Below are 25,667 nucleotides of genomic sequence, written 5' to 3' on the forward strand. Positions count from 1 at the left end.
AGAGAATATACTGTATAATCCTGGAACCTAAACAGATTTCTCTTTGAGAAATTCTCTTTAAAATAACTTATTTTTATTGAGCTAAAAGAGTTGACTGACTTTTATAAAATACCATTTCATGAGTTATTGTAATTATTGTTCCCTTCTAAGAATGACCAATGTCTTACACATTTATTATCCAGTGGTTTATGAAAACTATGCTATTAAATCAATCACATTTTCTGAAAGAATACCAGAATAGGGCTTGTATTCCAAACCAAAGACTCAGCAAAGAAACCATAACTATGAGAGATAATGTTTCATAACACCAAAACTAAAACCATTATAAAATTTTATAATATATAGTGACAAAATGATGCATCAATTTTTGTTTACTTATAACATTTATCAGATGTTTGTTATATATCAAGGATTGCTGATAAAAAAGAAACTGGTACTTGCCACCCTCAAGGATTTAAGAGTCTAAATTTACTGAACAAGTAAATCAATATTTGGTATATGAGGCGGTAAGTCCTATGAGAGATCCTCAGAGTCTGTTGGGACACAGAAGAGGAGCATCTAATTTAGCACCAAGGGGTTCAGTAAACACTTCCCAGAAAGGAGGACTCAGGCTGAGCTTTGCTGCTGAGTAAGAATTGGCTGAGTGAGAAGAGCAATACAGGCGAAGAGAAGAGCTCTGCTAACAGAGGTATAGAGTTGTAAAGCAACATGAACCATTCGAGATACTGAGAGTTCTTGTTTGGAGGAAAGTTTGAGAGGAGGACAGAATCAGGAAATGAGAAGAGAGAGAATGGTAGAAGCTGAATTATGAAATGCTGTGGGAGCTAGGTTTAAATGTTTGAACTTTGTCCAGAAAGATAATGCCTCTAATCCTTCAAAAGCTACAAAAATGAATTTTAATCAGGGAAGTAAAATGAGTATATTTTCATTTTTAAAACATATTTTTATATTTAGTATGGAACAAGGCTAATGTAGTAATCCTGAATTCAGGAAGCAATGTGAAGAAGAAGGAACAGATCGGAGAGATAAAAGGAGATAGAATTTTTTTAACTTAAGACTAATTGGAAGAGAGGATGGAATGAGAACAAAGAATTTAAACTGTCTTAGTGACTAAGTGGATGATGGTACCAGGGCAGAGAAGACAGGACAAAGAGTGGTTCTAAGGCAGCAGGGAGGAATGACAAATTCATTTCAAATTATCTCGAAAATAAATTTCTATATATTGCCCAAAGAATCCCTATAAAATATAAATCACATGTAAAGTATATAACAAATAATTCCCCTGTATTAGACCTAAAGTTTGTTTTGGCTAGTATATTCATTTTAATTATTTAATTAGCAACGATTTACTGATTTTCTTAAAGTTATGTTGGGAGTAGGAGGGAAATATTTAACTACCCTCAAGTCTCTTCTATAAAGAGGAACAGGAAAATTTAAGTTTACTTATCTCCTCAAAATAGCTCCTTGAAGCAAGCTGATATAGAAAATCATTCTCTTGACCAAAGAATAATGAGCAAGTTTTTTTATTTTTTTTATATGTACCATGATTTATTTATTTAGACGTTCCATTAGTTATACCCATTTATGTAGCTTCCATACATTTGTAACTACAAATGTGATAAATATCCCTGTCCTATATCATTGTACACATGCTTTAAGCAGTTTTTTTTAAATAACCTGCAAATGAGACTTACATTCATTAGAAAATTACTGCAGTAGCAGAAGTTATCAGAAGGTGAAATATACACTTTTATTATGTATGATTAACATAGCAACGAGTTATGCATAGTTTGTGCAAAGCATTTACTTAAATAAAAACTATTTCTGTTTGTATTTCCATAGAAATATAACTATTTTTTAAAAACAAATGAAAATTCAAGAACTAAAATGTATAGCAACTAAAGTGAAAAGTTCACTAGAATAACTTCAAAAGGACTGAATAAGTATAAACATCATTAATTTGCAGATAGATTTAAAATTAAAATGCGTGAAAATATCATTTACAATAACAAAAAAAACAAATTCACTGTTTTTGAATCAGAAGATTTGTTACTATTAAAATGTCAGTTCAAATTGTACACCTGAAACTTACTGGATTTCGTTAACCAATGTCACCATAATAAATAAATAGATAGATAGATGATAGATAGATAGATAGATAGATAGATAGATAGATAGATAGATAGATAGCCAATAGAAATACCAAAAAAAAAAAAGTCAGTTCAGCACAAATTGATCAATAGATCTAATTTAATCCCAAACAAAATCCCAACAGCTTTCTTGCAAAAACTGAGAAGCTGAAATAAAAATTATTTTGATTTGGCCAATCCAAATTCTATGTTCCTTGCATTTTTGTGGAAATAATTTTTATTTCAATACTTACTATGAAATACTGTACTCAAAACAATGTATTATTGGTGTAAGAATAAACAGGTGAATTCATGGAACAGAAAAGAGTTCCGAAGCAGATTCACACAGATATATAATCAATTGGTTGCAAAAAAGGTGCAAAAGTAATTCAGTCAAGAAAGGGTACATATACTATAGACAAAACATGTAATCCAGCCAATTCTTAGATCATTGTTATGTGAATATTCTAAAACTATTTAAATAAAATACCAGATATAATATTTTGCCATGGTATAGATGTTAAGCATAAGGGTAAACTATAAGATCATGAGTGACCATAAATAATCACTATGTGAACTACCTTTGCTGGATCTCTACAGTTCCACCCACATATCACCTTTCTTTGCACCATCCCCCCCTAAAACCTTCCAGGTCCCATCTTCCACAAGCAAGATCTTTAAGTAGCCAATGCCAACATTATTTATCACTTCAAGTTTCTAAGTAAAGACAGTAAAACAATAAAACGGAATGTATGCTATATAAATTACATTATGTCTTTACTAGAAAAAAATTTCTAAGTCTCAAATTCTTCCTGAAAAATCAAATATATAAATACATAAATATCCTCTACTTCATATATCTTTTCTCTTTTCCAAATACTTTAAACTTATTATTTGCTCTTCATTAGGCCTTCACATTATGCCACTGGACAAAGCCCTTTAGAAAAAAGCAAAACCCAAAGCAGAAAACTTTTTAAAATACATTTCTAGTATCATACAGAGTTGCTTGAATCTAAATTCTTTCTCTTGATACTTCAAGTTCTCCACTGAGTTAAAAATTCCTTCCAAGTTTTTGAAATGGTGCTCTCACAATCACTATCTCTGCTATCCATAGGATAAGCATTGGCCATTCCTCAAATTCCAGAAAGATTCGCAGCTTCACTTTCCTCCTGCACTCAAGTGGCAGTGGCTCAATTTGGCAGTTTGTCAAAAAGAATTACAGTATAAAGCACTTGGTGATTTTTAACAGAATGTATTTGTTGTATATACACCATATGCCATATATGTATATGCATATGTATGCGTATATATATTTCATACATTATAATAGAACACAGTTAGAGAATATACTGTATAATCCTGGAACCTAAACAGATTTCTCTTTGAGAAATTCTCTTTAAAATAACTTATTTTTATTGAGCTAAAAGAGTTGACTGACTTTTATAAAATACCATTTCATGAGTTATTGTAATTATTGTTCCCTTCTAAGAATGACCAATGTCTTACACATTTATTATCCAGTGGTTTATGAAAACTATGCTATTAAATCAATCACATTTTCTGAAAGAATACCAGAATAGGGCTTGTATTCCAAACCAAAGACTCAGCAAAGAAACCATAACTATGAGAGATAATGTTTCATAACACCAAAACTAAAACCATTATAAAATTTTATAATATATAGTGACAAAATGATGCATCAATTTTTGTTTACTTATAACATTTATCAGATGTTTGTTATATATCAAGGATTGCTGATAAAAAAGAAACTGGTACTTGCCACCCTCAAGGATTTAAGAGTCTAAATTTACTGAACAAGTAAATCAATATTTGGTATATGAGGCGGTAAGTCCTGTGAGAGATGCTCAGAGTCTGTTGGGACACAGAAGAGGAGCATCTAATTTAGCACCAAGGGCTTCAGTAAACACTTCCCAGAAAGGAGGACTCAGGCTGAGCTTTGCTGCTGAGTAAGAATTGGCTGAGTGAGAAGAGCAATACAGGCGAAGAGAAGAGCTCTGCTAACAGAGGTATAGAGATGTAAAGCAACATGAACCATTCGAGATACTGAGAGTTCTTGTTTGGAGGAAAGTTTGAGAGGAGGACAGAATCAGGAAATGAGAAGAGAGAGAATGGTAGAAGCTGAATTATGAAATGCTGTGGGAGCTAGGTTTAAATGTTTGAACTTTGTCCAGAAAGATAATGCCTCTAATCCTTCAAAAGCTACAAAAATGAATTTTAATCAGGGAAGTAAAATGAGTATATTTTCATTTTTAAAACATATTTTTATATTTAGTATGGAACAAGGCTAATGTAGTAATCCTGAATTCAGGAAGCAATGTGAAGAAGAAGGAACAGATCGGAGAGATAAAAGGAGATAGAATTTTTTTAACTTAAGACTAATTGGAAGAGAGGATGGAATGAGAACAAAGAATTTAAACTGTCTTAGTGACTAAGTGGATGATGGTACCAGGGCAGAGAAGACAGGACAAAGAGTGGTTCTAAGGCAGCAGGGAGGAATGACAAATTCATTTCAAATTATCTCGAAAATAAATTTCTATATATTGCCCAAAGAATCCCTATAAAATATAAATCACATGTAAAGTATATAACAAATAATTCCCCTGTATTAGACCTAAAGTTTGTTTTGGCTAGTATATTCATTTTAATTATTTAATTAGCAACGATTTACTGATTTTCTTAAAGTTATGTTGGGAGTAGGAGGGAAATATTTAACTACCCTCAAGTCTCTTCTATAAAGAGGAACAGGAAAATTTAAGTTTACTTATCTCCTCAAAATAGCTCCTTGAAGCAAGCTGATATAGAAAATCATTCTCTTGACCAAAGAATAATGAGCAAGTTTTTTTATTTTTTTATATGTACCATGATTTATTTATTTAGACGTTCCATTAGTTATACCCATTTATGTAGCTTCCATACATTTGTAACTACAAATGTGATAAATATCCCTGTCCTATATCATTGTACACATGCTTTAAACAGTTTTTTTTTAAATAACCTGCAAATGAGACTTACATTCATTAGAAAATTACTGTAGTAGCAGAAGTTATCAGAAGGTGAAATATACACTTTTATTATGTATGATTAACATAGCAACGAGTTATGCATAGTTTGTGCAAAGCATTTTTTTTAAGTTTAGGAAACTTAAACCTTCAGAAAACTAAAAAATAAAAAATGTACTTCTGTGGTAGTCAGAAACTTCTATCTCCAACTGTTTACCAGGAACTTTATAATTTACGTATGTATGAGAATATACGTCTTCAGCTTCATTAGCCCCTTCTCATGATATTCTATGACAAAAAAAAAAAAAAGGTACACTTCTCTTTATTATGGATAAACTATGACATAGTGAGGGGAAGATGTTGCCTGGAGGGCCTGAACAACTAACAGAAAGAACCAGGAGTAGGTCTCTGAGCCTTGGAGCTGTTTAATGAGCCACTCTGCCTCCCACAGCTAGCTCCTCAGAGCTGTACAAGAACTAATAAACTCAGGTCAACAAAAGCAAAAGACTCACAAATCTCATTCAGTAACTAACACTAAGGATATGCAGTTTGCTCCTTACCAGGACGAGAATACTCACTTTCTTTGCGAACCTCCTCAAGTGTAGCAGTAAGCTCTTCCTTTAAAACTGTGGCTTCCTGGGCAATCTTCTGTCCTTTGTCTAATAAATTCCAAGTTGCTTCCTCCACAGAAGCTAGAAGGACTCTGGCTCTTTTTGAACGTCCTTTTTTCCTGTTGGAAGGATTCTGGGGACAATTGACAAGTGTAGTAACCTAAAATTGGAAAAATAGAAGTCACTCACTAGACGCATTTTAAGAGAACATAGTCCTGGGATATTACAGCCCAAAATAAATTGAAGTATATCATAGCAACATGACCATTCCAGGTACTATTGGTACATCCCCAAAAGTCAAGTTGAGGCACCAAGAGCGATATTATCTGCCACCACAGAGTTCCCAGCTAAAGTTAGGAAGGGAGTAACGGAGTATAAGCGGGCCCCAAAGATTAAATCTCACTGAGTTTTACTATTGGAACGATGTTTTAGAAGACAGTCTGTGCATGAACGTGTGTGTGTTGTTTTAATTAAAGAAACATCATATGAAGAAAGAATACAAAACCTTGATAAAGCAGTCACCAATGAGAATAGAAAATTATATATCTCAAAAATATCAAATTATAAAATTTATATCACTTTGTAGCTAGCAAGCTACATTAAGAAGGAAGCAAAAATAAATATAATTAAGTCAGTAAATATTAATCTATTTTGGCTAAGAATAGAGATTACCAATATTGGGGTGGGGGGCTACTCTGAAACATATAAAGCAGTTACCTCAGTGGGACAAAGACCAAATATTTATTATAACCTACATTTCTGGCCCTTCGTAACCTCTCTTGCCCATCTCCTACACTCTCCCCTAACTCAGCTGCTATCTCAAACAAACAGATCACACTCAAAGTCCTCAATGAAGAGGCCTTCCTGACTGTCCCATCCCCACCCTCTTCCATTCTGTCCTCTCACCTACTTAATAGTTCTTCAAAACATGTGCAGAGCCTGACATTTATTATGATTATATGTTTATTTCATGCTTCCAATACTAAAATGTAAACTCCATGAAAGCATGAAATGTGTTTTGTTCCCCAGCACCCAGAATAATGCACAAAGTAGATTTTAATAAATATTATATAAATGGCTTAATGAAAGGAGAAGTTGAATAGGACTTTTTAATGTGTATATTTTGAATTGTCTATGTTAATAATGAACATGTATTAATTTTGTAAATACGTTTAAAATAAGAATAAACTCATGATAAGAACATTATTCAGAGACAGAAATTAAGTATTTATATTTGGAAACAAAACCTCATACCAAATTACATTGTAAAAAATATTCGTTTCTGATTATACCTTGGATCCCAATAACAAAATTTGGTTAACATTTCCATATGCAAAACTTGAAGATCACTATCATAGAGGAAGAAAAAAAATAAACTTGTATCCAGTATTTAAATTAGAAGACCTGAAACTCCTATCGAGTTAGACCTCTGCATGTCATCAAATAGCTTAGGCTTATAAAAATTATGTACCACTTCACTGAAAACAAACACATACATAAACATAACCCTTCCTGCTCTGCAGCCTCTGAAGATTTTGCTTGTTTATAGAGCATTAAATATTTGTTTATTTGGATATTTGGACCCAATTTTTTAGTTAAGAACTAAGAAAGAACTTACAAGCTATGGGAGAAATATGTGGATGAAAACAATTTTTGTCTGCCCTTTTATCCATCTCCCCTTATCCAACATACCCTCTGTTTTATTCTAATGTACTTTATTCTCATGTTCACAACCCAGAGTGAAATGCATTGCAGCAAGCCTTTGTTTCCTCTCTTGGAAAATGAGGTCAACCATATTATCCTATAAGACTATGTAAGGGTTAAACAATGTAAAATGTCTTGCAAAATGCATAACATGACACAAATATTGGTTGGCACTTAATGTGTATTTCCTAGTTCATTCCCATATGGATATAGAAAATGTGTTATGGGGTCCTTGTCAAAGGCATTCTCTCTGGGTCTAATCTTATCTTGCTCTTGGGGTCCCCCATGCTGAATGTGATGAAGGCAGCTAAAAAAGCATATTCTATATGTTTTACAAGCAGCCAAATAGTGACAAAAGTCTTTATCATGCATTATGTAAAGATGATAGTAAGTCTGATTTATTACATAGGTATTGACATACTCCAAAAAGCAAATATCTCACTATTTTCAAATTTATATATTGAGTTAAAAGATACTTGTCCAGATCAAGACAAATTATAGCACCTTGTTTAAAACCTTTGTTTAAAATGAAGAATAAGATCATTATCTGAAATGTTCCTTCAGAATGTATTTTAAGTGCCACAATTCATGATGCTTCCCACTGAACATTCCTCTAGTATTGTTCAGATCCTCCATGCTCCAAATGTTTTCCATAGAATAGCTTGTGTTTTGAAATTTAAATGAGCATTCCAGAAATGCTTTATTCCCTATAAAAATGCTGGAGAAGAAAGAAATGTGAAAAGAATGTTGTATAACACTGTGCTCCCATAAAATAAAAAAAAAATGCAATTGCAACTTACAAATTATTCACTTTTATAAATCATTTATGTCAGTGTCTTCTTTTTAAAAGCTTCGATATGGTTAGTTCTTACTGATTAAACTAAAGTCAAGTAAAGTTTTCAATGACTTATTTTATTTCAGAAAGTAAATATGGCTTGGTAATCCTTTGAGAGGGGAATAAACTTTTTTAAACCCCAATTCACCTATAGTATCTAATGACTCCTAGCAGTGATAAAAAATGATTCTCACCAAGGGTTGAGGGGTGCATATGTTATTTTAAAAGGTCTCCCATCTCTTGAAGGAATATCAGCAACCAGTAAAATGAGCTTTCAAGTTAATGTAAAACAATTCCTGTCTCTTTAGCAATACAAAATCAGTTACATTTTTATAAGAGACACAAAAACTTTAGTTGGAATTTACAGCAAAGATGATTCTAATGTAGGGTCTTGCCAACCTTTCTGTCACTGAGGCACAACCTGTCTGTTTTTCTCAGACCTTGGGGAGCCCCTTACATTGTGGAACCCCTTCAACACCAGGCTTGCAGCTCTTAAAGAACTTGGGTTTTCTCACTTTTCCTTGGTTTGTAAATCTCTGCTAGACCACAGAAACATCTTCATCACAGACAAGAATGTGTTCCTCATGAAATGGCCCAAATTAGAGACTTTAAGTAATATTGTTACCACTGGAGCGATTGGAGTTCTGGTAACACACACACCTCTAAGTTCTTTTCACTACCTAAGAAATGAATTTCAACTCAGTGAACATGAGAAATATTTGTTTATTAAAAGCACATTATGAGATAGAAGACAGGTCAAGCCTAAAACCAGCTGGCCAAGTGGAAAAGAGGTTACGTACCCCTAAGAAGTGAGTACAGGTTACAGCCAAAGAAGATGGAAAGCTTTAACATTGGGGAAGGGAGAGGTCTCTCTGCATTATATTTGCGGGCTGTGATGGGGTGGTCCTAAAGACATTCCTAGGTGACTGAGAAGTGAGGCCACCTCGACTGACACCTGGTTGCTCTGTAACTGCCTAGTATGCATGTGCTTACCCAGAATTCAGTCTCTTATAATTAGATTCATGAATTTCCAGGTTTAGTCATGAGATTATAATGATGGTATAATGAGGCTGAAGTTAGGGGCAGTACTTTCTGCGCATGCGTTTGTAGCTGGTTTAGGATAGCAGCTTTTATGGCCTTTGTGCTCTAGGATTTGGGTAATTTATAACCCTAAAAGAGAGGTAATTCTGGGAGGTCCTTGAGGAAGGTCTTCAAGGGAAGTTTCTATGGTTACAGAGCTGGGCCCCTATTCCTTTGTTCACCTGTCGTTCATGTCTGACTAGCTACCTAACAATATGAAAAGAAAAATTTCCCTACTTTGTTAATTCTGCATGTTGAAAATTCCATAAAACCAGGTATATTTTTAATGGTATATAATATTTATATAATAAAATTTAGAGTACCCCTAAAAGGGGTTTTCTAATCTTTCCTGATTCAGGTGTGCTTCTCTAGATGCTTTAGAGACACCAAAAATTAAATTGACACATTTAGTGAACCAAGCCATCAACTGTCACTGTATAGAGTAACACTAGTGCACAATAGGAGCATTGCAGAACATGGTGTGAGGTTGTGATTGCATCAGTGCAACAACTGCTTTAGTATCTCAGACTAACGTTAGCTTTATGGAACTTCTTCTCTAATGCCAACTTGAATGACACATTTATATTTTATAATCATGTTTTTTCACATTCTTTTTTTAATTCTATCATTATAATATAAAAGGGCCATGTTAACAGCCATCTCTCTTCTTGTTGATTAGCTAAAACATTTTAAATTTTAACCTTCCTCCAATAGCTCACGGGAGCCTTCATGGCTACTTTTGCTTCCTAGAGTTAATTTTAACATGTAAAATAAAATGTGAGACATTTAAGCCATGTTAATTAGCTTAAATTTCAAAGAGTACTGAAAGAAATTAAAAGGGTAAGAAAATAAAGTTGCCTATAGATAAGTAAAACCAGTGATCCCTTTAAAGTAAAAGGTATCATTTAGTCTTACATGGTGCGGAGGTGGAGAGGAGGGGGTGTCCCTTCAAGTCATTGATAATTTCAACTGTTCCTTATTCCCTACCAAAAACAACCTTCACTGTATGAACAAAAGTACAAGGAGATTGAAGTGTTGGGAACCCAGCAAAAGCATACCCCTCAATTAACATTCAACACTCCCCCAAAACCAACTACAATCTTCTTTTAGTTCATCTCAGGCCAATAAACATTTATTGAACACATATGTTCAAAAACAATACCCTAGACACTTAGAAAATAAAGATAAGTAAACTCCCAGTATGGGAAGAGAGATACAATTAGCTGTATATAAAAGGCAAAATAACTGCTTACACTTATAAGTACAAAGAAAGTCCTAAAGGGATTGCAAACATTCACAAAAATTAGGTACGACTTCCAAGAACAGCCTTTAAGGATAATAGTTTTCTGCCAGGAGAGACAGAAGGGAAGGAGAGCCAGGTGAAAGGAACCATTTGCAAAGGGGCAGAGATGGAAATTATTTTTGAGAGTAGCAGATAGTTGTTTAGCAAAGTGTGGGATAAAAACAAATTTGGGCAAGAAATGAGACTAGGAAATAGGCTGTAGCTTAAATATAGTGTTAAAAGACAAAGAAAGAGTTAATATTTCATTCAATAGTCAATAGACAGTTCACACAGCATGCCTAAAGTGGAAGCCTTCTTCCACCAGCCTTCCTCTCCTCATCTTATTTCCTACCTCAGGACTGACACATCTAACCTGAGGAAGAAACCCAAAGGTCCTCTGAGCTGTTCCCTCATTCATCCTTGTCTCCAGGTTCTTTATATTGTCTCTTTAAAAACCTTGGTTTCTGTCACCTCCTCTCCAGCCCACAGCCATTGCTTCTTATAGCTGCCTCTGGATTACTGCCCTAACATACATTCCTTCCAAGCCACGCTCCATGACATGGAAACAGAGGGCCTCCCGAAGCTTCAATCTCAGCACCATCTTCTACTTTATCATTATGAAAAGTAGATGCCCACATCATGTTTCCACACCCATTCTCTACTCTCATTAGAGCCATCGCTCTGCAGTACTAATTTAACACACTTGTACCAGCTTAAAATTCTCCAATGGCTCCCTATCACCTACAAGATAAAATCTAAAACATAACTTATAAAGCAATTTCTGATCTCACTTCTGACTAAATTTTCACTCTCATCTTCTATTCACAGAGTGACCACAAACTACCTGTTAGGCCTAGAACAGGGAATGTTTGGCAGCCTCCACCTGGAACAACTCTCTCCCCTCGTATGTACCTCTCATACCACTCATCAGTGTTTTGTAATTAGCTGTTAACGGACTGCCTCCTCAGCTTCACCATAAACTCCACAGGAGCAGGGGCTTGAGTCATCTTGAACACCAAGAGCTAGCACACTATAAATAATAAAGGGTGGTTGACATAGTGAAACATGAATGAAACTCTATATCTTAGAAACCTTAAACCAAGAGCCACAATGTCGAGTGACTTGTATACAGTTACAAAGAGACCGAGACCTACTAGTTAGGCCAAAATTAAATTTAGTGATAGCACATGGTAGTTCTCATCAAAAGGAATTCCTTAATATGAGAGATTCTATCACTTCCCATGTCTAGGTATCATGGAAAAGCAAATTTTCATAAATTCTGAATAAATAAGTCTCCATTCATATAGCTTATTGAGGGTTTGATCAGTTCAAAGTGATCTAGAATCAAGTAGATATTTTTTAGTTACATGGTTCATTTTTAAACTACAAATAAAAAGGGTAGGCACACAATTTTTATTACAGATTTTCATTTTTTAATCCATGTATTAGGGCTGCCATAAAGTACCACAGAGCAGGTGGCTTAACACACAGAAATTTATTTTCTCACAATTCTGGAGGCTAGAATTCCAAGATCAGGGTGTCAGCAGGGCCTGAGGTCTCTCTCACTGACTTGGAGATAGCCACTTTCTTTTTCTGACATGGCCTTTCTCTCTGTGCATGTGTCCCTGATGTTTCTCCATGTTCTAATTTCCTCTTATAGAGACACCAGTCATTTTGGATTAGGGCCCACCCTAAGGACCCCATTTTAACTCAGTTACCTCTTTAAAGGTCTTATTTTCAAATGCAGTCACATTCTGAGGTACTGAGGACCAGGGCTTCAACATATGAATGGGACAGGGGACACAATTCAACAAATTACAGTCCTCACCACAAATGACACAAAAAGTATAAAATGACCAATACCTTTTTAAATATAATTCAGGGTTTTATTTGTTTATTAGGTTAACAACCACTGCTAACATGAGCTATTACTTGAAGCTATTGAGGGACAATAACAAAGCACATGTAGATCCCTCCCCAACTCTACCAGCCCTCTGGACCGTGCAGATGGCATAACAAAGCAAAGAGATTTACATGTCAAATAAAACCAGCTGTAGCTAAATGTTCTAATCCAGGAAAAAAATATGAACTCAAATACAACTAGGAAAAGGCCACACACTGAGACTAATATTAAATATTAGTTTCTTCCAGTTTTTAGATAGCTACTTACCACCCAGAAACAAACAAAAAACAATATTGGACTCCACCATTCATTTATTCAACAAAATAGTTAGTGTGCCTGCACTGTGCCTGGAGGATATGGCAGTGAGCCTCATTCTGCTGAAGGGAGACAGAGAATAAACACATTCATAAGTAGTTACGTAACACAATAGCGGGTATTAATATGTGCTATGAAGAGAGTAAAGAAGAGTAAGGGAATAGATGAATGATGGGGAATGGTTAGTTTAGATCTAGTATCAGGGAAAGCATCTCTGATCAGGTAACAAGGGCCCCAAGGAAGTAGAGGAGTAAGACATTTAAATATCTGGGGAAAATATTCTGAGCAAAGGCAACAGCAAGTGCAGTCTCCAGCAGGGGAGCTTAATCAGTGTGTTCCAAAAGCAGCAGGAAGGCCAGTACACCTACTGCAAAGTGAGGAGATAGCATAAGAGATGAAGTCAGGCTGGCATCTAGGCACCAAATCATGCAGGCCATGTATTCACCACCAACACTCTCAATTCTATTCTTGTGATTGGGAGCCATTGCAGGTATTAAACAGGTCAAAGTAACATGATCTGACTTAAAATTTTAAATGATCATTCTAGCTGCTCTGAGAGAATAGACTGGGGATTGGGTGGAATGGGGTAGAGAGGAATGAGAAATAGAAGAAAAAGCGGTTAGGAGGCTGTTTCACTAGCCCAAGTGGAGAACAGACTGGCTTGTTCCAGGGAGCAGTGGTGGAGTTGAGAAGTGACAAAATTCTAATATTTTGAAGTGAGTCAACAAGGTTTGCTGACAGATTGGATATGAGTTATGAAAGAAATATGGGGTCAAGGATGACTGTGGCATTTGGTCTGAGGACATGGGACTCAGAGTTGAGCTTTAGACATGTTAAATTTGCCTATTAGATTTGCTAATTGGAGACTAGTATACAATTCTGGGATTGAGAGATAAATTCTGGAGATGTTTCTTATAGCTTACATTTTCATTTTAATTATTCACATAGCAATGGTTTTGCTCATCTTACTAAAATGTCAAAGATATTTGAAAATATATTTGTTTTTGAAATCATGAGATTGTGTGAGATCTCCTAAAAATAAAGTATACCTAGAGAAGTTACAGGACTGAACTTTGAGTACCTTAACACTTAGAAGTAGTATTTCTCAGGAAACCCAACCATGAAGCTATTCACCTTAGGATGTGTGGCTTTTGCCATTTCACATGTAACTACTATTTAGTAGATGTTTATTTTATACGGAGCAATAATTCAGAGACAAATTCAGTCTTCGGGGTAAAAAATGCAATGTTAATCATACATTCTCTTTCTCAACAAATTTTTCCAAAAACCTACCAAGATACTGAATTAAGCAAACTAAGAAGAAATTACATTCCTGCTGCTATTTATACCTAAATCAAGCATTAATCATTCTGTGAATTAATAACCAATAGTTTATAGTAGAATACTGATTCAAAGAAGTGCTGAACAAGGAAAAGCAAGTGGACAACTCTTTCCATCAATAACCATTGATTTCTTGAAGGAAACAAAATAAGAAATGCAAGATACAATCAGGCCAAAGTTGGCTCTAAAATAAAGAATGGGTTAACCTCACATGTATTAGTTTAGAAATGTTCGCATGGTCCATTGGTCCACCCAGCCCAGAATTCCACTTCCAGCAGTGATTGATGGTGGGATATGGTTATGACCACTACTTCTGTGTTCTAGCTTTGTTTAATAATCAGTTAAAACCCTAACAACTATAAAATTGAATAAATTATGCCAATATGCATTGTCAACACAAACTTATGAAGTTATATCTGCCTTTTACTCACACTTTCTGTTACCAGATTCCCTTTTTCCCACTTACCCTAGACCATCAGATTTTTTCCTTTTCTCATCTAACACAAAACTCCTTTTTATTGAAGATGTCCAGGGGAAAAATATACATAATCACCTGCACATCATGTATAATAAGAGAAAACAAGTGTTAAACAAGAAAGACTACAGGTGATGATAATTAGATATGTGGGCCTCTACGGTCAAGATCTTACAGCAATACGAATGTGATTTGAATACAGCCTATCAGTAATTTAAAGATTGATGTTTAATTTAAAACTGATTAGGTTGTGTCTACATCATTTGTCAGGATTGTCTCTAAGTCAACAAAGCCATTTTTGCCTCATTTATTGGTGACAATTATGTATCAGTAACCAGCTTGAATCTTTTCAGCTAATGCTTGACCTTTGATGCCCTAAAGTCCATCCTTCAAAATATCAGGATATTACCATAGTCCCTTAATTCTACAATGCCATCAATTATAACATACACCATCAATTTAACCACTTTTCAGAATGTAAGTGTGAATAATATTTTATCAATATTGAACTTTCTATATCTAAAGCTGAGCCATGAGGCCTATTATTCCAGGGAAGGAGAGAGCTAGCTTTGAAACTCAAAGATACCATTGATCATCTTTGAGTTTCAAAGCTGGCTTTATTAAAGTCTTAAACAAAAAAATAGCTATGAATGCCATTAGGAAAAGAGAAAATTTTCCAGATTCTTTTAGCTATTGGATCCCATTTAGCAAGAGTTATATCTGCTATATATTGGAAGAAGGAGCTGACAGAAAAAGACAAGTAAGATACATGTCCTTATTTCTCCTCTCTGAGCTTCATCAGATTGAGGATCTGTGTTAGCATGATAGAAAACACTGAAAGCAGAGAAACTTTAAGTTCCACTTCTCTTAAGGACTCTGAAAAAAAATTGCTTCATACACTCCTTTGTAGAAACTTTCTCAAGTCATGATTCCTGATGCCCCAAAGCCATTTCTGGGAAGAACAGAATCACCTGATGTAAGACTAACCACACGTTTGGAGAAGGAAGGAAGTAGGCTTGGCTATACCTAAGTCAGAGTGTGAGAGAGGCAGAGCCTCTTCAGAAGAAATGCACTGGTCCCTCACAACAGGACAATCACCCTTGAGCATCCCCTTTAAGGACCCACGGGTAGCAGTTTTCAACTCTGGCTACACAAAGTTGCGAATTAAAAGTTGAAATTTATAGTCTCCTACACTTGTGCTTCTCAAACATTAATGTGATACAAATTACCTGAGATCTTATTACTCCATAGATTTTGATTCAGTGAGTCCAGGGTGGCACCCCGAGAGTCTGCATTTTTTAGAGAGTTCCCAAACGAGCCTGACACTATCAGTTCTTAGACAACACTTTGGTGGCAGGAAGGTCCTCCTCCAGTGGCCATACTTTAGAATCACCTAGGAGGCTTTTAAAAAATACTGTTAATGCGGTCCTACTCCAGAGATTCTGATTTAATTGGTCTGAGCTCTGATCTGGGTATCAGGATGTTTGTAAGTTCCTCAAGTGATGCCTTGTACAGCTAAGATTGAGAAGCACAGGTGCAGGTGACTGTAACATAACTTCTTCATGTGATGTAACATCACACCATAATTTCACACTCGTACATTTTGAATCTCTTTCCTCACTACCACTTCATCGACACCAAGCAAAGTCTGCCAAAACCAAGATGCCATGTGAATTAGATCACCAAACCCAATTCCAATTGTGCATGGAAGTAGGGGGTGGGGGGGTGTCCCACATCATCAGACAATTCTTGAGTCGCCAGCTAGTGTCCTACCATTCAACTCAATTCTTACACTACCCAGGATAGTATCAGATTCCACAGGTTAAGGGTTCAGTCCTACAAGACTCTCCCCGCACCTTCGGACACCAGTTGCTAGCCATTTTTACCCGGGCTTCTGACCAACTGACTATAAATTGGAAGTTTCCAAGATCCTCCCCTTGGGTTTGATTAATTTGCTACAGCAGTTCGCAAAACTCAGAGAAACATTTTACTTACTAGATCATTGGTTTATTATAAGAAGATATAGGGCAAGGACAGCCAGATGGAATTGATGTGTAAGGCAACATATGTGGTAGGGACTCGGTGCTTCCCTGCCTTCTCCAGGCACATCATTTTCTCAGATTCAAGAAATCGGAAGCTCTCCCAAACCCATCCTTTTGGATTTTTAGGGAGTCTTCATCAGACAGGCATGACTGATTAAATCACTGGCCAGTAGTGATTGAATCTGCAGCCTCTCTCTCCTTCCCAGAAGTCAAGACATGGGACTGAAAGTTGCACCCCTCTAATCATAACCATCCCCCATCCTTGGGTGCTTTCCAAAAGTCATCTTATTGATATAAAAAAGATACCTTTATCATTCTCAACACGTAGGAAATTCCAAGAGTTTGGGGAGCTAATAGCCAAGAACCATGGATGAATACCAAATATATATGAGAAATTTATTTTGGTCATCTGAATAATCAAATATATATTTCTTATAAATCACAGTATCACATTACGAGTACCCAAAACCCTTGAGTCCACCCTAACCTAGTCCATACATCTAGTAGCGAATTGCTGGGTAAGAGAGAGCTGCAGAACATGGATTCAAGACCTCTCAGCTGCAGTAGTTTTCCTAGATCTACTACTAATAGTCCTACTAGGACCTCAGAGAACTAACTGAGCCTGTTCCAGAGAGTTGATGCAGGAAGTAACCCCAGAAATTCCTTATAAAATTATTCCAGATGGGTACCACGAACTCCATTAAAAAGACATACAAGGGGTACCATTTTAGGTGAAGCCTTTGGCCAAGAGGCATAACCATGCTCACTACTGGCTGAAATAATAGCCAGCACAGCAGTTCCTATATTGTAATTACCTGGGGGCTTTAAAATTACTGTCTGGTCCTACTTCCAAAGATTCTGATTTAATTGACTTCCTGGGCATCAAGAGTTTTAAAAGCACCACCCCCTCCAGGTGATTTTAATGTGCAGCCAAAGTTGGAAACCACTGGGCTAACAGGATCTCAACAGTAACAGGAATTTTCTGAATTGCCTAGTTAGCACTCTTGCCCCAAGTGAGGCTTTTATGTCTCACAGGGCTTGGCCACAAAACACACTATCCTAATTTATCTCACAGCGGGGCTCCTGTGTGTGGGATAGTGCCTATTTCTTGCCCTTCCTTAACCAGTAAGTGCAGAGTATCTCTACAAGAAAATGGTCACTCCAGAGCTGCGGTCTGCAAATTAAGTACCTAGGGCCAAATCTGACCACTTGTGCATTTTTGTAAATAAATTTTTATTGAAACACAGCCATATCCTTTTGTCTACATATTGTCTATGGCTGCTTCCAAACTACAACAGCAGAGTAGTTGCAACAGAGACCCTATAGCTGTCAAACTGAAACTATTATCTCTTCAGAAAAAGTTTGCTGACCAGTGGTTTAGAGTCATCACTTTGTCAAGCCACAGCAATATCTCCTGAGACAAGCTGGGTGCTCTGGAATAGCCCAGGGGGTTCTACGAAGGGTAGAATCACACATCAAGCAGTAAAAATAACCATATCTGGGGAGATATGGACTCTTCTATCCTTTCAGACAGCTGAACCACAATCGCTCCCTTCAATCTAGCATTTTCCCCTGAAAGGACAAGTGGATCTGGACTTATCAATCTAATCACCTACAGAAGCTGCCTACAGAAGCAGTTTATAAGATCCTATTGCACAGCTAAGCTAGAAAAGGATATCTGTGGGATTATTCTGAATTTGTGGAAGAAAAGATGAGCTATGATTGAAAAATAAAGTGTTAACAGAAGTGGAGTGGATTAAGGATGGTCAAAGAACCCAGAACAACAGGGAAGCAACTGGAATGAGTAGAAAGAAAATCAGAGTCTGATAGAATAAAAGGTCTAGGAAGCAAGCTGAGAAAAGGTGGAGCATGTACAAACTGACATCTACCCACAGTTAATCTCAAAGCCACCAGGTTCTTATGGTGGGAGCATCCCTTGTATGCTCAACCACGCACATCCCAGCTGGACTCACACTATTTTAATCAATTAGCTACCAGTTTATCTTATCCTTATATGGCTTTCTTTTCTTGACTATTTGTTTCTCAAAGAATACTATAGCCTAACAATTCTCCCATGGGAGCAATTTTCTGGCAGTAAAAGAATGCAAAAATAGAATTCACTTTATTAGAATCAACTTAACTACACTGAATCACCCTAAGCTTTAAAACATTTTTGAGGCAGAATTAAGTTTATTTCTTTGTCTTATCATGAAAATAACATCTTTATACCTATTAAGCCTTGAGCCTGTAAGTTAAAAAACATTTAACTTACTAACTTTTAAGGTTACTTTTAAGGTTATAGTCAAAACTCCAATATTTGCTTATAATCTATAAAACCATTATGTGTACAGACTTGACTTTGAGATTTCCTTGGAATCTTCGATGTTAATTTTGATAAAAAATTCCAGTAATAGGATAATCAGCATGGCTATAAAAAAAAAAAAAAAAAGCAGCTTGGAGATAGAATCAAGGAAACAAGTAAATAGCATCATGCTCATTCAAAATGACCTATAGAAGTGACAGAAAACAACCACAAAACTTGAATTCTTTTCTAAAAGAAACACAGGAAATATATTCTAGGAAGCTAAAAAGCCAAAGCATGTCCTCTCCTAAGTGGAAGCCCATCAGATCTGTCTGTAGAACAGTAGGAAGTGAACCCTTTGGGCATCTAGGCATCTATTTGCATAAAATGATATTCATGATTGCTTATCTTTTTTTTCTTTTTTTTCCCTCCTCTTGAGTAAAGGAGAAGAGAAAGAAATTATGTTGAGAATGGAATGTGGCAGAGAAGTTCTGCATAGGAGTCAGGGTGGAAAGAAAAATATGATGCTTACAGGAGTAAAGATGAACTATTCACCATCCTGCTAGTTGGACTGGGTTTGACGCTAATAGGAGGGAGAAGTGATTCAAGAAGGTGAAAGACATTGTTTTTATAAGGAAACATGTGTGACTCTAGGTGCAAGCATTGCTTCATGGGGGCCCATGTGACAGAATGAAGCACAGTTGGGAGCTGTGCTATAGGAGCTCAGTGCTATTTCACCATTTTGAGGATTCACGGCTTTGGAGACATTGAAACACAGATACCTTGGCATGTCCATTTCTAGTCTCGCAATGGAAGCATTAGCAGTTACTATCCACCATCGATAAGATGAAGCCAGATAAAATGAAAGAATATGGCAGGTAGACTGATTTGGGAGAATAGGTAAGTCATACCTCAGAGACTCCAAATTCCTGGAGTTAAGAGGAAGAGCTAAAGAGAGGCTTCACAGAAAAATCTCCATTATAGCATAAGTAACGAAGGCAATTATAGGAACCCTGGATTGTTGCTGCTAATGGAACTTCTTTTGAACTTTCAGCCACTGATAAGGTAGGAAGCCAGGAAATCAGATTACATAAGAAAGACAAGCATCTGGCCTATGTGACCAGTGCTCAAGGGGACTGGAAACAGTGAGGCCCCACAAAGACTAGAATATAATTCTGAGACTAGAAGGTGGCTTGGAAGTTGGAAGAATTCATTACAAGCTTGGTAATTTCATTATCCGTCAAAAGCAGAAATTTGCGGACTTGAACTTGAAAAGTGCTTCACTAGAAATCTTTCCCATGTCTCCACATCTTTCTGTGTGTCTTTTAGCTTTGCACATGATATAACTGTCTAACCCTAGGTACTAACTGTTAGCTCTCAGTACATAGTCAATTTCTCAGAGGATGGTGAAAGGACCAATTCACCATCATCCCCTAGAGGCATAGCTCTCATGCCGGATTGCCTCATAGGTTTCTGGCCAACCCATAACTGAGTGGTCAATAATTCAGTTGACTACCATGATAAAATCAGCTATGACAGGGTAAAAAGGTGATTTGACAGCAGATGAAAATTTAACAAAAAGGAACTCCTAAAAAAAAAAAAAAAGCAATGGGAAGGTAATAGTTATTGGGGCTGTTCACAAATATTCCCATTCTCCTGGGCACAAGGCAGGATCACCCATTCAGCATCCACACTGACTACTTTACTTGCTTTGGTAAAAACAATGCGGGTAGAACTGACATACGTCAAATGCAGGTGGACATTTTAGGGGTCCTTCTGTGATTCATCATGTTCTCTTTCCCCGGTTACAACAGTGGAAATAAATGTTAAGATACAGTCCCTGTTAGCCTGGGTCCCTGAGGGCCTGTACTAAGCAGAGATTCCCAACCACCTAACATTGGACATGTAACTTGACCAACAAATAAACTTTTGTTAAGCCTCAGAGATTTGGAGATTGTCTTCTTATCACAGCATAACCTAGCTTATGCTGACTGATAAAAGGGTTAGCAGATATTCTTAAACTAGACCCAATAAGTATTACAGAGTATATAAAAACCCATTCCAAAAAGACTCCCAGAAATAAATGGGAGACACTATGGAAGCAGAAACTGGGAAAAGGCCAAGTTTTCCTAAATAACAAGCAAATAATGTTTGTAACTTTTGATCTAACTCTGTATTTGCCTCTTGAAAACATGGGATATATTTATATTAGAATATACATTTGAACCTTTGCCCAAAAAAAACTTTATAGGAGATAACACATTATAAGTAATTCGTTATTGTTTTTATCTTAAAGGGTTTTTAGTAAGTCAATTCTTTTAGCTTACATTCAATATGAATCTGACACATAGCAAATTATATTTTGTGGAAAATTAGATTATAGACACTTCCATCATGTAATGACTAGCATAATCTAGCAGTTTATATCTCCTTCAAAGAGTATACAACATAGAGATGTAAATTCTTTTCATTGCAATTCTGCATAAATAGACTTTCTGCACTGCACTGCCAAACTCGGATCTTGAAAGTGATAAAGTGCAGATGCCTACAGTTGCAATCATAAAAATGTAATTGCTGAGAAAAAAATATTTCTGATCCATTGGAGAAATTTATTACAGAGGGATACAAATGTGTACGTTATCACACAGAGAAAATGAAAGCGAATGATTGAAATATATCCCAGGCTAAACATCCCTGTAAAATGACCAAGTGATTTACCTGTGCCTAAGAGAAAAAAAAAAAAAGATTAAAGATAAATCAAGTTGGTGAGGAAGACTCTGGTAACTATAAAAAGAGCAGAATAAAGATTTATAAATAAATGAATTTAGAAGCTAGTAACATAATAGTATCTACAACCAATTACTCCAAAAAATAAAATATAATTTTGAATTTGAGTTACATATAAAGGCGGTTAATAATATCTGTGGAATCTTGAAAGCAAAGGAATATAACATGAAGATAATGAGGAAAGGTGAGAATTTGTTTAATGGGACTACTAAATTGAGAACTTTATCTAGTGGCACTATGAACTTAAAAATCATGAACTTCTTTTGGAATGTTTTCCAGTGTAAATAGAGATTATATTACATATTTAAAATAAACCATATAACTACTTCAAATTAAACACTGAAAAAAAAAGAATGTGATCAGCTATTTCATTCTATTCTAGAAGAAAATACATTTAATGTAATTTAATGTGATTTTTTTACTTATATTAATAGGTGATAGATCAAAGTGATAGATGCAAGAAGGTTATGCATGAATAAATAACTCTTTGACTTTGAAATGTACTGCTTTTAATAAGGAGAATCCCATTACAATGAAAATCAAAAGTGTGTCCAAATAATTTTGTTGTACCAGAATTCTCCTTTATGAGATAGTTCCTGAATATAGTAAATATTCTATAAATTATTAATGTTTTTAATTTAACTTGATGAATATTGCTAAGATCTAGAAACCTTTTTTCTAACTAGGATACTGCTGAAGTAGAAGCACCTTTATGAAATCAATAAACATTTTCAAAAACAGTGACAATAACCTTAAGGAAGATAAAATTAGCAATTACACTTACTTGTAACTAAAAACTATCTAACATATAATAAGTACTAATTTCTCTTTCCCTGACACATCTACTTGCAGATCATGAGAAGTCTGAATCCAGACACCACATTAAAAGCCCTCTAAAATTAGCATAATCGCACTTTTTAAAAGAGTTAAATTTCTTTCAAATCAAATACAATTACTTCAGGTCATTTTCACCATTTTAATTTTCTAAATGGACTCAACTAATGTTTACAGATTATTATAATAGCTTTTAGACATGCCAAAAAAATACATACCAACTCTGAACAGCATGCCCTTCAATGTGAATTTGTTTAGAATACTCTCTATTGACCAGTATATCCATGTACTTGACTAAAGCAAAACATCTATTGGTTCATTATCTATTCTTCTCATGTTTTTCATTCTTCAGTACTTACTATACATTGTAATTTCCATGATATTAATACCTGGATTATGAGAGGCTCCAGTAGTTTCTCTACAGTGAATGTTTGGACATGCAAATCCTGGAGATCAATATTCAGTGTGATTGGTGTTTCAGCTGACATGCTGCCTGAGCACAAAAACAAAAGACACTTGTTACTAAAGAAAATTATGTTCCAAAGAAAAGCACTGATGAAAATCATAGAGTACATGAGATTTGTATTCAAGACCTATTCCTGATATCAGCTGTAGCTCTCAGAGGACCGGGATGCCAAGCCCACCAACAGAGAAATGAGATATTCTCCAAGTGTTCTTTGAGGTCACGCTGTCTGGGCTTAGATCCTCTAACAAATTAATCTATGCTAGCATGTTCATGACTAAAATAATAACTCAGGACAGGTGGTTTTGCATTTGATCATAGGTTTTAAGTAAAAAAAGGAGGGCCAAGTTGGTAAGACATATCTTATAGTACATAAATCTTTGATTTTCATGAAATCATAGCACTGAGGCAGCCAGCACCCATATTTGGCCTGTTCTTATTAATGACGACTCAGACGAGAAGCCAGGTAGGACTTTGGAAGACATGTGATACATCTCTACTTGTTTTTGGAATTGTTTATTTCAGGGTTTTGATTGGATCAGAAAGTTATTTTCCTGTACATAAAAGAAACTAATGTAAATTGGCATAGTTATTATAAAAAGAGAGAAGCCTCTGAGAAGACATCGATCTGGGGGCAAGACGAAATAAGGGGGAAAATTACAAACGACTCTTTAGGCATTAACATTAATCTTAAAAATCAATTCTGTAATATTTTTGCATAAGAATACATATATCTATCAAATGACCATATGTGGCATATCACAACATATTAAAATTAACATATCATCCATGAAGACTGTTACCTAAATCACAAAGCCTCACAAGTTTGTATTAACTTCTTCACAGTCCATAAGCAACCAGCAAGTATTTACTGAAGGTCCACATAGAGAAACAGTAAGATACACATCTCTCCTATATACAACTTGTCCTGTTAAAAAAATTAATTTGTAGTCCACAGAAACATGTACTACTAAAATGCAAAAACTTTTTGAGAGCATCTGGGATCTTGCTCCCCAGCATATGTTCTAAGTTTGTCTCAAATAAACTCTTATAAAATTAAAATTAATTTTAAATAAATTTTAGAAACCTTCCCTTAGTTGTTACCTATTTTCTTCTACTGTTTCCTTATTTTCAGGCTAAGAGAATGCAAGAATCTTCCCCCAGAAAATATCTTTATATTCCCTATGATACACACAGAAACAAAAAAAAAAAGAAAAAGAAAATTTTTCTTTTACTTTAGTTTCTTTAGTTATCATTTCAGGTATTAGGACAAATAATTGTTTTCTTTTTAATTAACTGATCGGCTCCATGAATGGATGTAGATGAATGAGTGAATGGATGAATGAATGAGCACACATTTTCATGGTATCTCTCTTATCCAGAATCAATCCCTTCAATGCTCCTCTCAACCTCAGTGATTCTAGGACAGAGAATTGTTCTTTTGCTATACCCCTGTCACCAATCTCTAGATGATCAGAATTTTAGGCTAGGACCCATGTTCCCTCTCAGCTCCTTCCTGAGAGTCTACCTCCATTATCTTCCTAGACTTTTTCAACTCCCACTAGCCTAGCTTCATATAATCAGCATCTCTTTGCTCTTCAACCTTTCCCACTCTACTGAATTCTTTCCTTGGATCCATAAATGTATTATTGTATGTATTTGAAGATAATCGTAATCCCTGTGTGTGTGTAAGTGAAAAATATCAGTGTTTCACCAAGGCTTTCTAGATGGTACACCTGATACATGAGCAGAGAGAGACATACACACACACACACACACACACACACAAAATCCTCCTATAACTAAAAAATCATCCTCATTGTCTCTTGATGTACTCTAATTCTTTAATTAATAACAAGATTTGTTTTTAAAAAATAGAAGCATTCTTGAGAAAAACATGGTGGAGTGAGAGACGTCCTCATATCTCTCCCCTTGAAACAACAATAAGCTGAACATCTAAAACTCAGCAAAAAACACCCAAACTGCACACCAGCACATCTGAATATGGAATCTGCACGTAAGAACTACCACAGGTCAGAACCCCGGGTGTCGGGCGGTGGACTGGGAAAAATAAAGAAGCTGCCTCTCACAGCCGCTGGAGATTCTTGCAGAAGGAGGGGAGAGGTGAAGGAGTGGCAACTTCCCTGAACAACCCTGCCTGGAAGTGCCAGGACTTCTTTGCAGCCAGCAGCAGGGCCCAGTCATCAGGGCAGAAAGCAAAAATGCAGGACAGGACCACAGAGAAAAAAACAGTTGATTTTCACCAGCCACGGATGCACAACCGAGGTTGAGCCTTAGCCCCCAACTCCCAATCCAGAGAGCCCCTCTCCCTATGCCCTCTGAGACTGGTCACCGCGGAGCCCCAGGGGAACCTGAGCAAATGCTACCACAACTGTTTATTAACACTGACAGGGACTGAAACTGAGAGTAGCAAGTGAGATTAAATTTCTATAAGAAAATTCTAAAAAACATTATGTAGGCTTTATATAAAAAGCAGGGATCCAAGAGGCTTAGACACTGCCTACTGGAAACCAAAAGAAAAGC

The 25,667-nt window shown here is 35.9% G+C and overlaps 1 protein-coding gene across 1 annotated transcript in view; it reads right to left on the minus strand.

Annotated features, from left to right (window-relative positions):
* Window positions 1-25,667, minus strand: part of CTNNA3 (catenin alpha 3) — a 1,489,877-nt gene that overhangs the window by 1,397,460 nt on the left and 66,750 nt on the right. The window contains exons 2-3 of the mRNA XM_023520113.1: window positions 23,050-23,153; window positions 5,728-5,920 (exon numbers count right to left, since the gene is read on the minus strand). Of these exons, the coding sequence (XP_023375881.1) occupies window positions 5,728-5,920; window positions 23,050-23,148 (292 nt within the window). The 5' untranslated portion in view covers window positions 23,149-23,153. The remainder of the gene's footprint in view (window positions 1-5,727; window positions 5,921-23,049; window positions 23,154-25,667) is intronic.

The sequence above is a fragment of the Pteropus vampyrus genome, unplaced genomic scaffold, assembly GCF_000151845.1.
Source record: "Pteropus vampyrus isolate Shadow unplaced genomic scaffold, Pvam_2.0 Scaffold249, whole genome shotgun sequence".
NCBI classification, from domain to species: domain Eukaryota; kingdom Metazoa; phylum Chordata; class Mammalia; order Chiroptera; family Pteropodidae; genus Pteropus; species Pteropus vampyrus.